We start from the raw sequence: 17,971 nt of genomic DNA on the forward strand, positions 1-17,971 counted from the left end.
ATGTTATTTGTGTGACTGATTAATGGTAAAATAAGAATAACTCTGCCTTGATGATTGTTACACTTTCCTCTGTGTAACCGAAATGGAAAAAAGAGAAAGAAAGAATTCACTCAAAGTACCATCAATGAGGCCTGGAGGGACTGCCACCCATCAGGGGAGCAGCAGCCCCTGAAGGGACTGCTGCCTATGGAGGGAGCAGCCCGGATTCAAAACCAGCCTTTCTTTTTATTGACAAGACAAGGAAATTTCACAAGAAAAACCAGTTGATTCAATCATCAAAGAAGGACATAAAAACAGGCAGTGTAAAACTTGTTAACAGCAGTAAATTAATAATGGGACATTCCAGAATGTAATTTGTAAAAAGCTAGGTTAATTCACCAACAAACAGCTTGTCCTTAGTAAACATTTTCTTTTTTACATACTTCCTACAAGCGACTAATTTAGCATATTTAAACAGCATTCAAGCAGTTTCCTTAACATACCTAAGGAACAATCAGTAGGTTAAATTGTCAATAGTCATTCAAGCCAGAATCAAAAGGCAACCTAAAACAGTCAAAGTACACAATCCCATCGGTAAACAGTGATTAGAATTGATTAGATGGCATTTGCTAAACTTATCTGTGGACTTTCATCCCCTACTCAAGAGCCTTTTGGCTCATTCATGCATTACTTAAAAATCCCATTCTAAGATCAAAGGAGAATCAAGTTTTCTAACCCACTAAAGATTATAATTTGATTTTAATTGAATGATTGGATGTTTGAACCAGTGCAATGTTAATCCTGTCAAAGATGTCTGCATCAGAAAGAACGCAAATGAAGCAGTACAAAGAAAAAGAACAGCAGCACCTAATCAGACAAATCCATCAAAGTAATCTAGGATATTTGGGGGTGGCAGAGGCAACAAGCCATGTTTTCCACAAACTAGATGCTAGCGGTTCAAATGTTGCATTACTACCAGTTCTCTTGATACAAACATCTAAATACATATACACACACAGATACAAAGATAAACAAAAGATCTAGCTAGTACACTAAGCATATTTTACTGGAAATTCTTTTTTAAAAAGTATTATTTTTTTTGGGTTGCATATATAGCATGTGTTATTAACAATTTCACATAACTGATTTATAAAGTTACAGTTTTACACATTCTTAAAATGTCAAATATAACTAACAAAATGTACGAATTTTAGAAATGTAATCCTAGGAATGTAAGTATAAAATTTTTATTATAAGACATTGAATTAGGGAAAAAAAAAACAACATATGATCCTATCTTGAAGAAGTACTCTGTCTTATCTGATGAATTTGTTCAAGCACAGATTCAGGTTGAAATGGGGAAAATTTACTTTGGAAAAATATGAGAAAAATCTTAGGGCTTTTCCTGTTTTCTTTTTTCTTATCTGTGTGTGTGTGTGTATGTACATACATTCCTTCAAATAATTCTTTGTCAATATGTCCTGATAGATGGAAAAAAACAAAAGAAATCAAACCAACCCATGTATGGAATAAAGAAAGACCGCAAATAGCCAAAGCAATCCTAAGGAAAAAAAAAAAAATCGAGCTGGAGGCATAATGCTACCTGACTTTAAACTCTACTACAAAGCTATAGGAACCAAAACAGCATGGTACTAGCATAAAAATGGACACAAGGACTAATCGAACAGAATAGAGAATCCAGAAATCAACCCATACACCTACAGTCATCTGATCATTGTCAAAGTCACCAAGTCTACACACTTAGAAAGAGACTGCCTCTTCAGCAAACGGTGCTGGGAAACAACAACAATTTTTAAAAAGCTGTGACAAAATAAAACATAGATTTGAATTAAATCAGGCCTTACCACAGAAACAAAATATGAAGATCAGAAAAAGTCTATATAGTTTGTGCAAGAATAATAGTCAAATTGTCCATTACCATTTGTATAGAAAAAGAAAATTGATCCTATGCTATCTCATGGTAAATCTAAAGGCTGTTTATCATCAGATCCAAACCTCATCTGTTTTCAATTTCAGATTTCCAAATAGCTCTGGCAAAAATCTCTAAATGCCTCAGAATGCTCATAACATTTCTCAAACCACATTTCACAGTCCTAAATTTTCAAATCAGTAAAAATCAATTCTTATTAATGCAACTCATTCCTTGGAAATTTTAGTTTTTCACACTAAGAATTAACATTAACAACAATAACAATAGATATGATCAATTAAAGCTCCTAGGAGGAAAAGGTATTATTTTCCTCTTAACTCAGTGAATTCATTGCAAAGAGAAGCAACATTGTGACCTAATATGACTACTGAGAAGAGTACACAGTGTTGACCAGTCCACCAATCTCCATTTGCTATGCAGTAAATCAATGTAATCTAGATTGTAACCGATGGTATTGCTGCAGCCGTAGTGAAAACTGAAAGGCCAGCTTTGTTCAAGTAACTTGGTCCTCTAATAAGAAGATGAAACATAGTTTTAATGGCCCAGTAGAAAGATTAATGGATAGAAAATTTAAATATCCCATGATCAATTTTGAATGATGTTTTAGAATTCTGTATGGGACACAAAGGCTGCATAGCATTTTGAGGCAGAGCACTTATTCACTTGGATTCAACAAAATTTTGATATTGTATTATATGGCAGGATCTATCCTAAGTACTGTGGAAATGTACTAATAAAAAAGTAAGAAATCTTGCCTATGAAGAGCTCATAGAATAGCATATTATAAAAGTGTGTATAAAATGACTCTAACATAAATTATAATGGGATCAGGGCTACAGAAACATTTCAAGTTGCTATGGATAGTCAGATGATAAAAACTTCTTTTGCCTTTTGAGGCTACAAAAGGATTTATACAGGAGAACGTGGCATTTGAAGGGTTATTCAGTGACTGACAACTCTTTCACAGATAGAAGTAGAGGAAAGAGAAATGTAGAAAGATTCGTTTTCTTTCTTTTTTTTTTTTTTAAGAATTGATTGCGCATACATCTGGAGTACAGAGTTGAATATCAATACCTGTGTACAATATGTGATGATCAAATCAGGATAATTAACATGCTCATCATTACAAACTGTAATCATTCCTTGTTTCCATTAATCAATTTCTCACAAACACCCCACCCTCTTCATCCTTTCCTACCTCTAGTAACCACAGTTATGTTCTTTCCTTCTGAAAGTTCAACACATTACTGTGATTATTGTCTTTCTTTCTTCTTTCTTTCTCTCCCTCTCTCTCCTTGCTTGTTTCCTTCTTTCTTTCTTTGTCTTTTTCTTTCTCTTTCTTTCTCTCTCTCTTTCTTTCTTTCTTTCTTTCTTTCTCTTTCTTTCTCCTCCTCCTCTCTCTCTCTCTCTCCCTCCCTCCCTCTCTCTCTCTCTCTCTGTCTCTCTCTCTCTGTGTCTGTCTTTCTTTCCTTCTCTCTCTCTCTTCTCACACTTATGAGTCGGGATAGGGATATGCAGTATTTCTCTTTCTCTGCCTGGCTTGTTTCAGCTAATATAATTTTCTCCAAACTCATTCATACTGCTGCAAATGGCAGAATTTTGGCTATTGAAATACAGCTGCGATAAACATGGGAGTACACGTTTCTCCTTGACGTGATAATTTCCATTACTTTGGGCATATACCCACTACTTGTATTGCTGCATCATATGGTATTTCTATCCGTAGTTATTTGAGAAAGATCCATACAGTCTTCCATAATGATTGTACTAATGTAGAGTCCCACCATCAGTGTAGAAGTGTTCCCTTTCTCCTCAACCTTGCCTATATTCCTTACCTTTTTTTTTATAGTAGTCAGTCGAACTCAGGTGAAATGATATTTCAATGTAGTTTTGATTTTCATTTCACTGTGATTAGTGATGGTGAGCATTTTTTTCATGTACCGATAGACCATTTGCATGTATTCCTTTGAAAAATGTGTGTTTGTCTCCTTCAACCATTGTATAATTGATTTGTTTCTTTAATGTGAAGTTGTTTGAGTTCTTTGTATATTCTGGAAATTGGTACAGCCATTGTGGAAAAAAGAATGGAGGTTCATCAGTGAGCTAAAAATACATCTACCTTATGACCCAGCTATCCCACTGCTGGGTATACTCAAAGGAAATGAAATCAACATATCAGAAAGACACCTGCGGTACCATGTTCATTTCAATGCTATTCACAATAACCAAGGGATGGAATCACCCTAAATGCTCATCAACAGATGAATGGATAAAAAAATTGCGGTGTATATACATAAGGAAATACTATTCAGCTAGAAAAAGAAATGGTATCTTATAATTTGCAGCAACATGGATGGAACTGGTAGCCATCATTTTAAGTGAAGTAAGTCAGTCTCAGAAAGACAAATGCAACTTGACCCCACTTGTACGTTGTTGTTTTTTTTTTTTAAGTGGTTATCATAAAAGTGGAGAGTAGAATAATAGTTAGAGAGGCTGGGTGAGGCGGGGTGTTGGAGGAAGAGATGTGGGCTAACGGATACAAAACTGTGCTATCTACCCTAAGTGAATCACTGTACAGTGTATGCATGTATTGAAACAGCACACCGTATCCCCCCAAAATAAATAGAAATATCTTTTAAAGAGAATTTTTTCTCCATAAGATCAGGAACAAGACAAAGATGCCCATTCTTACCATTTCTATTCAATATGGTCTTAGCGGTTCTAATGAGGTTACTTAGAAAAGAAAAAGTATCCAAGTTGGCAAAGAAATGAAACTATCTTTACTCGTGGATAATATGCTCTTTTACACTGAAAATCCTAAGGAATCCACTGAAAAACAATAAGAACTAATAAATGACTATATTAAGGTTTCAGGAGACAAGTTCAGTATAGTAATATCAATTGCATTTCTATATACTAGATATATCAATTTTATTTCTGTATACTAGCAATGAGCTATTCTAAAAACTTACAAAGCAGTTTTATGTGCAATGTCATCAAAAAGAATAAAATTCTTAGGGATAAATTTAACAAAAGACATACAAACATACTCTATAAGTAGCATTGCATTGCGAAAAGAAATTAAAATCCCAAATAAATGGAAAGACATCTCATGATCATGCATATGAAGACAACATTGTTAAGTTGGCAATATTCCTCAAATGTATCTACCTACTAAATTCAACACCTATCAAAATTCGAGATAGCTTAGTTGCAGAAATTGACAAATTTATCCTAAAATTCATATGAATATTGAAGGGACCCAGAATAGCCAAACAATTTTGGAAAAGAAGATCAAATTTGGAGGACTCACACTTCCATACTTCAAAACCTTAAAAAAAGGTACAGTAATTAAGAGAATATTGCAATGGCATAAAGCTACACATATAGATCAATGGAATGGAATTAAGAGTTCAGAAATGAATCTTCACCTTTATGGTTGGTAAATTTTTAATATAGGCCCCATGACAATTCAATCGGGAAAGAACAATCTTTTCAAAAAGTGGAGGTGGGACCACTGAATATCCACATGCAAAAGAATGAAGTTGGACCCATGAATCACTTTATATACGAACATTAACTCAAAATGGAAATGTAAAAGCTAAAGGGATAAATTTTGTGACCTTGGATTAGGGCACGGTTTCTTAAATGTAATGCCAGAAGCAAAGGACAAGTAACAAAAGAAAAAATAAATAAATTGACTTCATCAAAATTTTTTTTTTAAAAAGTGATTTAAAGGACACCATCAAGGAAGCAAAACGACAACCCACAAAATGAAAGAAAATATTTATGAATCACATATGTGATAAGGAACTTATCTAGAGTATATGAAGAAAACTTACAAATTAATATTAAATAGATAAATAAACCAACTTTAAAATGGGCAAAGAGCTGAAAAAACATTTTTCCAAAGAAGGTATACTATGGCCAATAAGCACATGAAAAATGATTGATATCACTAACCATCAGGGAAATGCAAATAAAAACCACAATGAGATACTACTTTACACATTAGAGTAGCCACCATGAAAAAGACACATAAAAGCAAGTGTTGGTGAGGATGTAGAGAAATTAGAATCCCCGTACATTGCTCTTGGGAATGTAAAACGGTACAAGTGCTTTTCAAGACAATTTCATAGTTCCTATAAAGGTTAAATATGGAATTACCATATGACCCAGAAATTCCAGTCCCAGGTATATATCCAGAAAAAAAGAAAAAGAAAACATATTACATAAGAAAAATTATACATAAATGTTCAATGCAGCATTACTCATAGGAGCAAACCATTGGAAACAACCCAAATGGCCATCAACGGATAAATGGATAAATAAAATATGGCATATATGTACAATAAAGTATTATTTGGCAGTAAAAATAAATGAAGTACTAATACATGCTACAACGTGAATAAATCTTGAAAACATTATGCTAAGTGAAAGAAACCAGCCACAAAAGACCACATATACTGTTATTACCCTTTCCTGAAATGCCCAGAATAGGCAAATCTATAGTCACAAGGTGGATTTGTGGTTTTCACTCAATGACTGAGGAAAGAAAGACCAAAGTGGTGTGTTGGACTTGCAGAGGGAGAGAATATACCTAGGAATATGAAGTGGGCTGGGGAAAGGGAGATGGGAAGGGAAGTTGGGGATAACTGGGGGGATAATTGAGTGGAGGACACAGGGTATAATCACAATTTGTGGTAATGGACATGCTGCCAGTATGGACCTGGCCATCACATCTTAGGAACAAGTGGTAACAATTTGCTTTTTACCCCATAAATATTCATAACCAATAAAAATATCCCCCCACCAAAAAAAAATCAGTGGCTGGGGGAGTGGGATGGGGGTGGGCTGAGGGCGGCATAGAGAATGAGTAATAGGTGTGGTGTTTCTTTTAGGGGGTGATGAAAGTGCTCTAAATTAGATTGTTGTGATGGTTACACAACTGTATAAACAGTGAATATACTAAGAAACACTGGAGTATTCACTATAAGTGGGTTAATTGTAAGGTAGGTGAATTATATCAAAATAAGGCTGTTATTAATAATGAGAAGAGTATTCTATATCAGTGTAGCGAATGGAGGGGGCAAGCTAGAAGGAAGAGAGGCCATGAGAAAAACAGTATGCTTACTTCTAATGAGACACATTGAAAATACGATGTTAGCAAATGTAAGCAAATTCACATTTAAAGCATATTTGCAAATGGACAAAAAAAATGTTTCCCCTTTGAGAAATCAGAAGCAGGTTTGTACTTTGGTATTTTTTCTTATACAAAACATTTCATCATTACAGGAAGTAATTTGCACCTCTCATAATAGCTGAAAAATGAGCTTCAGCTTTTAACTCTTTAAACTCCAAAATTCACATAGTCATGGTCTGTGATTATTGCATTACTCTTACAAAGTTATACTGGCTCTTTTCTCTCATAAAGTTGCACTTTAGAAAATACTGCTTACTCTTTTAAATCCAGAAATACATGCAAAGTTTCATGTCACATTCTTTTCATTTGATTATACAATTAATAAAATGTGAGCTTTCTTGGTATTTCAGCAAGAACAAACTTTGCATGTTTCCATAATGAAAATTAAGAGCAAAATTAGATGAAATTGAAGTTCTGAGAAAATGAACAGAACTGATGAATACTCAGAATGTTTTATGGAGAAATATTAAACAAGGAAGACTAAATTTGGAAAGCTTAGAAAAGCAAATGACTAAGTGGAAACATAATTATGTACAAATACCTGATAGATGTCAAAAGAGGAAAAAGTGACACATAGAAGCCAAGAACATACAGAAATAATTAACAATGTCATGTTGATTTTTAAAAAAATGAAAATCAAAATAGAAACTAAAACAGAAGACAATTGATACTATGAACCATAGTGAATAATTTTACATTGAAAATCGCTGTTAGATTAAAAGTTATCAAAAATGTTATTATTGTATGTTGGTACAGAGGAACAAAGTTATGGTAACAATGATCTTTAAAACACAATATTAGCATACTCCCTAATATAGTACTTTTAAATAAGAAGAATGGGGCAACAGAGCAAAGAGATGGACATTCTACATTGATATTCACTTTTCAGAGATATGGCTTGGGGAGATATACACAAACTCAGGAGGTTCACTTCCAATATTCATATCTCCTAATATCTACTTCCATGGCCAGCATAGCATGGATAATTGAAAGATGTTGATTCTCATGCAGTAATGTAATCTCTTTTATTAAAAAATGAAGTGACTGTTTTCATAACATTGTCATGCTGTTTGGGTTATTATAGCTTCGTAGTATAGTTTAAAGTCACGTAGTGTTATGCCTCTGGCTTTATTTATTTATTTTTGCTAAGGATTGCTTTGGCTATTTATGGTCTTTTGTTATTCCATATGAGTGTTAGCACTGTTTTTCTTTTCTTGTTTTTTTTTTTTTCCATTTCTGAGAAGAATGCCAGTGGAATTTTGATAGGGATTGCATTGAATCTGTAGATCACTTTGGGCAGTATTGACATTTCCACAATTTTAATTCTTCCCAACCAAGAGCATAGAATGTCTTTCCATCTTTTTGTGTCTTCTTTAATTTCTCTCAACAATGGTTTGTAGTTCTCATTGTAGAGATGTTTCACATTCTTGGTTAACCTTAAAGTATTTCATTTTTTTGATGACTATTGTAAATGGGCTAGCTTTCTTGATTTCTCTTTCTGCTAGTTTCCTTTTGGAGTATAGAAATGATACTGATTTTTGCATGTTGATTTTGTTTCCTGCAATTTTGCTGAAATCATTTACCACCTCTAACTGTTTTTTTTTTTGTCACCTCACCCAAGTTAGACTGGCTATAATAAAAAACAATGAGAATAACAAATGCTGGCAAGGATGTGGACAGAAGGGGACCCTCCTACATTGTTGGTGGGACAGTAAATTAGTACAACCACTATGAAAAACGGTATGGAGGGTTCTTAAACAACTACAGGTAGATTTTCCATATGATCCAGCAATCCCACTTCTGGGTATATGCCCAAACAAATGAAAATCATCATATTGAAGGGATATCTGTATGGCCATATTCATCACAGCTCTATTTCCAATAGCAAAGCTATGAACACAACCTAAATGTCCATTAACAGATGACTGGATAAGGAAAATGTGGCATATACACTCAATGCAATAATACTGTACCATAAAAAATAATGAAATTCTGCCATTCTCAATAACATGGATGAGCTTTACCCATCAGCCAACAAGGTAAAATTTACAATGTCTGGCATCCATTACATATTAGGAATTGTAGAAGAAAAGATTAGTGTACTTGAAGACTTAGCAAGATAAATTATCCAAAATCTAATGCAGATAACAAAGAAAATTTTAAAATATATCATAACATCATTGAGCTTAGATCAAACTTCAAGCAATCTAACAAATGTGTAATTGGATTTTTTGAAGAAGAAGAGAGAGAAGGCAGTACAAAAAACACATTTGTAGAGACAATGGCAAATTTTTCCAAGTTTGATGAAAACTGAAAACCCCAATATCCAATAACTTTGATAATCCTTGAGCACAAGAAACACAAAAAATGACACCAAATCACATCATCATTATATTGCTCAGAAACAGTCATAAATAGAAAATCTTAAGAGTAGCCAGAGAATAAAAGACATTAGAAACAAAGAAAAAACAGGGTGAAATCAGGTTTCTCGTCTGAAAAAATGCAAGTGAGAAAACAGGGCAGCAACCTTCTTAAAGTACAAAAAGAAATGAAAAACGGTCAACCTAGAATTCTATACACAGCGAAAACAGCTTTGTAAACAAAGACAAAATAAAAACTTTTCAGCCACGCAAAAGATGAACACATTCTTCAGTAGGAAACACAGAGTACAAAAAATGTTGAAGGAATTTGTTCAGTCAGAAAGAAAATTACACCAGATGAAAATATGAATCTACACAAAGGAATAAAGATTACTGAAATTGATAACATGAGTAAATACATAAAATCTTTATATATTGAAATCAACAGAAAAAAATAATTAAAATAAGATAAACAGTGACATAATGTTTAAGCAAAAGCAATTTTTTAAAAACTAGTGTGTATTTTATTACATACATGAAGGAACTTCAAAAAGTTTATGGAAAATGAAATTGAAAGATAATACGAATCATTCCATGAAGTTTTTGAAGACCCCTTATATAATAACAAAATGGATATTGGCAATAGAACAAAATTGACAGGCGAACTCAGTCAAATAGAAAACAGAGATAAATCAATGAAATTAAAATCTAGTTCTTTAAGAAGATCAATAAAATGTACTAAACTTCAGCCAGTCTGATCAGGAAAAACAAGAAGACACAAATTACTAAAATCAGTAACAAAAGTGGTGACATCACTACAGATTCCACAGTTATTTACAGGATGACAAGGGAATAACAGGAACACTATACAGCACTAATTTTGACAACATATATAAAACAGATAAATGCTTTGAAATACACAAACTAACCAAGTTCATAAAAAAATATAAATAGATAATCTGAATATTTTATGCCTATTAAAGAAACTGAACTCATAGTTAAAAGAAAAACAAAACAAAAAACCTTCCCAAAAAGTAAGCCCCAGGCCTAGGTTTGCCTCTCTGGTGAACTCTACAAAAATTTAAGGAACAAATAATACCAATCATACACAAATTCTTCCAGAAAATGAAGACAATGAGCTCTTTTTCAAACCATTTTATGAAGCTGGAATTACCTTAATAGCAATGCCAAACAATGACACTAAAGGAAAAGTCACCAGATAGCACGTACAAACAGTGACGCAAAAATATTTTCGCAATATTTTAGCAACTATCATATGCAGAGGATAAATACAGAGCATAAAAACAAAGTGAGGTTTATTCTAGGAATTCAAAGTATGCTTACCACTTGGAAGTCAATCAATAAAACTTACTATTTTAACAAAATTATAAAAGAAAACCTGTATGAACATCTTAATGGGTTCAGAAAAAGCATTTGACACAATCCACTGACTTAAAACAAAGTATTTGTCACAAACTGTCAGAACACTAGGAATATAGGGGAATTTCTCCAAACTGAGAAAGTCTACAATATGTACAAAAACCCTACAGCTAATACCTTACTTATTTGCTTTCCCCCAAGATCAGAAAAAAGACAAAGATTTCCACTCTCATCACTTCTAGTCAACATTATACATAGATTCCAGCCAGTGCAATAAAGCTATGGTAAAAAGATATTCAAGTTGCAAGGGAAGAAAGAAAACTGTTTTTATTTGCAGATGACATGACTATGTATGAAGAAAATAAAATGGAATTTGTAAAAATGCTCCTGAAACTAAGAAGTGAGTTTTCCAAAGTTGATTGATATAAGATCAATGTACAAACAATTACATTTATATGTGCTAACAATAAACAATTAGACATTGCAATTAAAAAATGCAATATTACATATAATAGTATCAAAAACATTAAACATTTAGGGAAAATCTGGAGAACAAAAAGATGTGAAAGACCTATACACTAAGAACTACAAACTGTTCTTGAGATTAATTAACAATCACATAAAGAAATAGAAAGATGTACCTTTCTCAGGGAACAGAAAACTCAATATTGTTAGGATGTCAATTATACCCAAATAGATCCATAGATTCAACAGAGTCCTAATCAAAATCCCAACAGGTCTCTTTTGTAGAGATTGACAAAATGATTTTAAAATTTCTATAGGAATTCAAAAACCTAGAAGAGCCAAAATAACTCTGTAAAAGAACATTGTTGGAGAACTAATACAGCCTCATTACAAGACTTATTTTAAAGCTAATGTAACCAAGTGTGGAATTAATGTAAAGAGAGAAAAACCAACGGAACAGAAGACAATATGCAGAAGTGGACCAAGAGAAATACAGACAACTGATATTCTTCAACGTTGCAAAGGTAATTCTGTGGAGAAAAGAAAGTCATTTCAAAAAATAGTTCTGAAACTATTGGATATCTGTAGGCAACAGAAAAATTTTTTAAAATAAAAAATCCATATCCTGTGCCATTTTCAAGAATTAAAATAGATCACAGATCTAAATAAAAAAGTCCTTGCGATGTTTTGTTAGGCAATGTTGTCTTAGATACAACAAAAAAACCCCACAATCTATAAAAGAACAAATTGATAAATTAGATTTCATTAAATTTAAAGACTTCTGCTCTTTGAAAGACAACAAAAGGAAAAGCCAAGGACAGAGGGAAAAAGTTGCAAATCATATATCTGATTAAGGACTTACATCCCAAATACACCAAGAATTCTTAAAGCTCAATAAGTTACCAAACTCAATTTCAAAATGTCAAAAACCTTGAACATTCTACCAGTGGTGAGATGATGTCTCAAAGTGGTTTTGATTTGCATTTCTCTGATGACTAGTGATGCTGAGCATTTATTCATATACCTGTTGGCCATTTGTATGTCTTCCCTGAAAAGTGTCTACTCATCGCCTTTGCCCATTTTTTAAAACAGATTATTATTATTTTTTTCTACTGTATAGTTGTTTGAGTTCTTTCTATACTCTGGATATTAATCCATTGTTGGATGTATAGTGTCCAAATATTTTCTCCATTTCCATAGGTTGTCTTCCTGCTCTGTTGATTGTTTCCTTTGCTGTGCAGAAGCTTTTTAGTTTGATATAATCCCATTTATTTATTTTTTTCTTTTGCTCGTGCTTTCAGGGGTCTTATTCATAAAGTCTTTGTCCAGTCCTATTACCTGGAGCGTTTCCCCTATATTTCCCTTTAGAAATTTTATGATTTCAGGTCTTATATTGAAGTCTTTAATCCATTTTGAGTTGATTTTGGTATATGGTGAGAGGTACAGGTCCAATTTCACTTAAAAAACTGAGAACAACAAATGCTGGTGATGATGCAATTAAAGGGGAGTTCTTCTACACTGTTGGTGAGACTGTAAATTAGCACAGCCATTATGGAAAACAGTATGGAGGTTGTGCAAACAACTGCAGATGGAGCTACCATGTGATCCAGCAATCCCACTACTGGGCATATATCCAAAGGAATGGAGATCATTGTGTCGAAGGGATACCTGCACTCCCAGGTTCATTGCATCTCTGTTTACAATACCCAAAATATAGAAACAACTTAAGTGTCCATCAACGGACAAGTGGATAGAGAAAATGTGGCATATATACCACAGTGGAATACTACTCAGACATAAAAAAGAATGAAATCCTGCCATTTGTAGCCACATGGATGAGTCTGGAAGAAATCATGTTTAGTGAAATAAGCCAAACTAGGAAAGAGAAATACCACATGTTCTCACTCATAACTGGGTGCTAAGAAAGAAAGAAAGACCGCAATAATTCATTGAGCTTTCAGAAGGGGAGAACAAACCTAAGGTTACTGGAGATGGGGGAAGGGAGGGAGGGGGTTTGGGGACAAACGGGTCAAATAAAGGGCATAAAGAAATATTATGATTTATAATAATGAATTTGCTAATAATAATAAAAAATAATAAATTTTTAAAAAGTTAAATTTGAACAGACACTTCATAGAAAAGATAAGGATGGCAAAAAAGCATATGAACAGAAGTTAATCATTAGGAAAATGCAAATCAAAACTGCTGTCAGATACCACTATGCAACTATTAGTATAGACAAAATTAAAACGACTAACAATACCAAGTGTTGGGGAGTATGTAGAGAAATTGCAATTCTTATACACTGCTAGGAAAAATATAAAATAGTACAGCCACATGCTCAAAGGATACAAAATTTCAGTTTGAGGAATAAGTTCAAGTAACCTATAGTATAACATAGTGACTATAGTTAATAACAATATAGTGTATTCTTGAAAAATGCTGAGAGTGGATGTTAAGCGTTATCACAAAAATAAGTACGTGTGGTAATGCATATGTTTGTTAGCTAAATTTAGTCATTCCACAATGTACATATATCCTTCTAAAGTTCACGTTGCACACAATACCTACAATTTTATCTCTCAATTAAAAACTTAATAAATACAAATACACAGTACAACCACTTTAGAAAAGTTTGATGGTTTCATAAGAGTGTTAAACATACACCTATCATATGAACTGGTGAGATCATATGAACTCCTAGCTAAAAGTTAGCCCAGGAGAAATGAAAGTATACGTGCACACAAAGACGTGAACACGAGTGTTCATAGACGCTTTCTCTGTAATAGTCCAAAACGGGAAACAGCTCGAATGCCCCATCAAAAGGCAAATGGATAAATAGCGTTCGGTCCATGCAATGCACAACAACATGGAATGAGCTGGGGGTTGGGCCCTCAGTCGCCACAGATCCCCAGTAGAATCAGGCTGCACGCAGCTTTCGGTCTCCTAGCAACCAGCATGGTCTCGGTGAAAACAAACCGCTGAGGCTGGGCTGTGGCTCAGGAGCCAGGGGCACCATGGCCGATGACTGGTGGCTGTTAAAGCCACGAGTGCTGGAACCGATGCCCCTGGGCATGCACTGCAAGCCCTGGTACAAAGACCGTCTACCTTCCAAGTGTTTCGCAAAGCACAAGAACAAGCTTCTGAGATTCCCCACCTCCCTGAACAGCCGGCAGTGGATATTTGTGAAAGAAGGGCTGGACGACTTCAGGACAGGCTGTCCACCTTGTGAAGGTCTTATCACTCGCGGCCCTAAGGAGGCCTTTCTCCCCATGATTTCTCACAGAGTTCCCCAACCCGCCCCCAAAACGAGTCGGAGAAAGCTGACCAAGGAAGCAGGCCTGTTTTCCACGCTCTCACCAGCCCAGCTGGCACGGAAGGCATTCGTAGAGAATGTTGAAGCCCGCCTGACCGAGCAGCCCTTAGCTCTCTACCCGAATCTGGAAGAAGATATCCCTGCAGATCTCTTGTTGAAGGTGCTGCAAGTGCTGGATCCTGACAGGAAGTTGGAGGACATGTGGGCTTTCTGTGAGGGCCACAGGAAGAGAACCAAGGAACCCACAAAGCTTTGTCAACACCGATCTCGGAAAGTCTTCCTGAACCCTCCCAAGATTCCCGGGTCACGTCGAAACAATTCGATTCATGAAGAGACGCCAAGCGCACAGGATTTGCTCCCTGAATCTCTTCAACATAAATACATACCAAGAGGAGTTCGTAACTTCTGCAAATGGGTTGCTACTTTCGGAGACTTGGGCATTGACGAAGAGTTCATCATGAAACAATTTGAAATTGACTATGGTGAATGCAAACCAACCCACAAAGACCTCCACATAAAGAAAGTTAGTCAGGTTCCTTCAGAGCTATATTACGTTCTGGGGCTAAAGAAAAAGGAAAAGATAAAATTCTCCATACAGGAACCAGACATCAGGTGGAAACTCCAGAAACCACAGAATCTTTATCAACCAAACTGGGTGAAGATGCGGTATGGAGCATGGTACCTGAAGCCTAAGTTGTGGAAAAAACTAATAAATGATGAACCTTTGATTGACCCCAAGGTCTTACTTGAAACTCAAGGCGAGTGTTTTGGAAAGGCACCTGAAAAGGACATTCTTGAAGAACTTTATGGAACAATTGCCTTTAAGGATTTCATTCTAAGCAAGGGCTACAGGATGCCCGAATTCCTTGAGAAGCTGTTTATCAGGAAGGGATGGACATATGACTCTGTTAAGACTCCTATAGAACGAGTAACAAAAATGTACTTAATCGTAGAAGACAATGCAGAGGAAGATGATTAGGTGCTTTTCCATTTACTACTTAATTGGCTATTTCTCGCTCTTATTTTAAACATCAGTCAGAATTTACAAAGAGCATCCCACGATAGATGTACTTTGACTAGTAACATCTATACTTTCAACACCTAATGCTTATAAATGTTTCTCAATAAATGTCTGCTTTGTGTTTATCAATATTTTACATATTTTATCAACAATGAGATAAATATTTGCATATCTCTTCTCAAACGTTTGTAGCAATGTGAATATTACAGTGTTATATCAATTACTTGTAAAAAACATAAATAAGAGCAGAATTACTCGGAGTTATCTAGTGATGTCAGCTAAAACATGAGATTGATCTCAAAATCGTGCTAAGTAAAAGACTTGTCTAGCTCTACTTACATTAAAATTGAGAAATAATTATGACAATTATTCTGTTAATCCAAAATTGAAATCTATAGGCAAAATAGCGTTAACCCCTTCAAAAATGAAATTGCTATCTTCCCCTTTAGGATTCCATCAAACCCCCGAAACCAGTTTGAAAACTACTTATCAAAATTATAGGTAAAACTTGTGTTATGCCATTTTATCATATCTCCCAACTGGATATATAACATTTTTCACAATATTCATAAAAGTCCATCACAAATGACTATATCTAAATCACATAAACAGGTGCAGAACAGCAGGTAGCTTCAAGTCCCTGGAAAATCTAGTGTGCAAAATAGATCTGTGCGAACAAGGCTACACAGCAACATGAAATATCCTCACATATTTATTCAGATGCACTTAATCTTTGCATTTCATGAATAACAACTTAAAATTCACTCAAATTAAAAATAAGAAACCAAGTAACTTCCTTACATTTTCAAAATAACAGGTAAAACTGTCTAGGAGAGGTAGGTTTGTAGCTAGACAGATCTATAGTGCAGATCTGAACTGAACTTCTGCTTCCAGTGATGAAGGAATGCATTTGTAAATGGAAGTATAGTATATATTTCATCATAGTAAGAAGGCATAGATACCTATTTATGTGCAAATTCTCTGTTTGTAGTCAAGCTTGTCTGTGGGCATTGTGTACCTGAAGAATGAAGTCTTTTCTATGTACTTTTGTAAGCCAAGGGCTAGAATTTTTTTCCAAATCCATCACCATAACTTTAAGTTAATGTCCCCACTATATGTTATTGTATTTCTGTAATGGTTTGTTTCCAACCCAGTCTCTCCTCTCTTTAAATATGTTTTTGTAAGATGCAAACCTGGTCTAATTCTCACCCTTGTTAATTCTCCAGGCTCGTCTAAATTCCCATAGATATATAAATGCAAACACACACACACGGAACCACACAAACGCTCCTGTATTTCAAACTCAGTCAATATGTATTTTTTTTAGAATACAATAAATATTTATATCTATATAAATAAATTAATATTATATCTGATTATATATTATATATTTATTTATTTATGAGTATATTTCTATATTATACATAAAATAGAACAATATATAAGTTTTCTTATATATTTATATTGTCTATCACAATCAATATGTCTTTTTTTTCAACCTCCGTTTCTTTGTGATGCTGGAGGTAGGGTCCAGGAGGGCCTGATAGTCAACCTCTACCCACCCAGTCCTCTTACCAGGTTTTTGATTCCACCACAGGAAAGAATTCAAGGGCAGAGTCACAGTAGAAAGTGAGAACAAGTTTAAGATAGTAGATAAGAAATACAGGCTCCACAGCCAGCGTGCGGCATAGTTCCAGAGACTGAGCAGGGCCCACACCAAGTTTAACAGAAGCAAGAAACACATACTTAAAGTTCAGTACACAATGCAGGCTGGCTCAAGAGATTAATCAGCGCTTGCTGAGATTAAGTTTGATACAAAGTAAAGTATACAAACCTCAGCCAGTGAAGTGCAGGTTGCCTCCAGCAAAGGGAGCAACAGCCCCACCTTCTGCTGGGATGTGGCTTTTATAGTTTCTCCACCTAATGGATATTCAGTTAAGGGGGTGGTTCCCAGTTTTGTAACATTTAGTCCTGCACATGCTCACTTGGTCTCTTCCCAGAGCAAGTTCATCAGTCAAATCCTGTCACAGGCACCAGGCACATTCTAAAATGCTCTGTGCTTTCTAGCATCTATTAGTGGAAGATCATTTAACCATCCCGGTTACCTAACCCTACTCTACTGAGCGTGTCCAGGCACTGGATTTGCATAAGCCAGCCCCTCCTGGTCTCATTTTCCCTGTGTTGGTGCTGAAAATAGGTCTAACTGGCAACAGTATCTCTCCTCTAGGGGAGGGCCCAGAGGAGGGGCCTGAGACCTCAGGGAGTAGCTTAAAATCCAGAGCTGTGTCCTGAAAAC

The 17,971-nt window shown here is 34.9% G+C and overlaps 1 protein-coding gene across 1 annotated transcript; it reads left to right on the forward strand.

Moving 5' to 3' along the window:
- The first annotated feature begins 14,355 nt into the window (after window positions 1-14,355).
- Window positions 14,356-15,633, forward strand: LOC134367955 (protein FAM47E-like). The gene has a single exon (XM_063084600.1). It carries the CDS (start codon window positions 14,356-14,358, stop codon window positions 15,631-15,633), a length of 1,278 nt encoding a protein of 425 aa, XP_062940670.1.
- Window positions 15,634-17,971: the final 2,338 nt, after the last annotated feature.

This window comes from Cynocephalus volans, chromosome X (assembly GCF_027409185.1).
Source record: "Cynocephalus volans isolate mCynVol1 chromosome X, mCynVol1.pri, whole genome shotgun sequence".
NCBI classification, from domain to species: domain Eukaryota; kingdom Metazoa; phylum Chordata; class Mammalia; order Dermoptera; family Cynocephalidae; genus Cynocephalus; species Cynocephalus volans.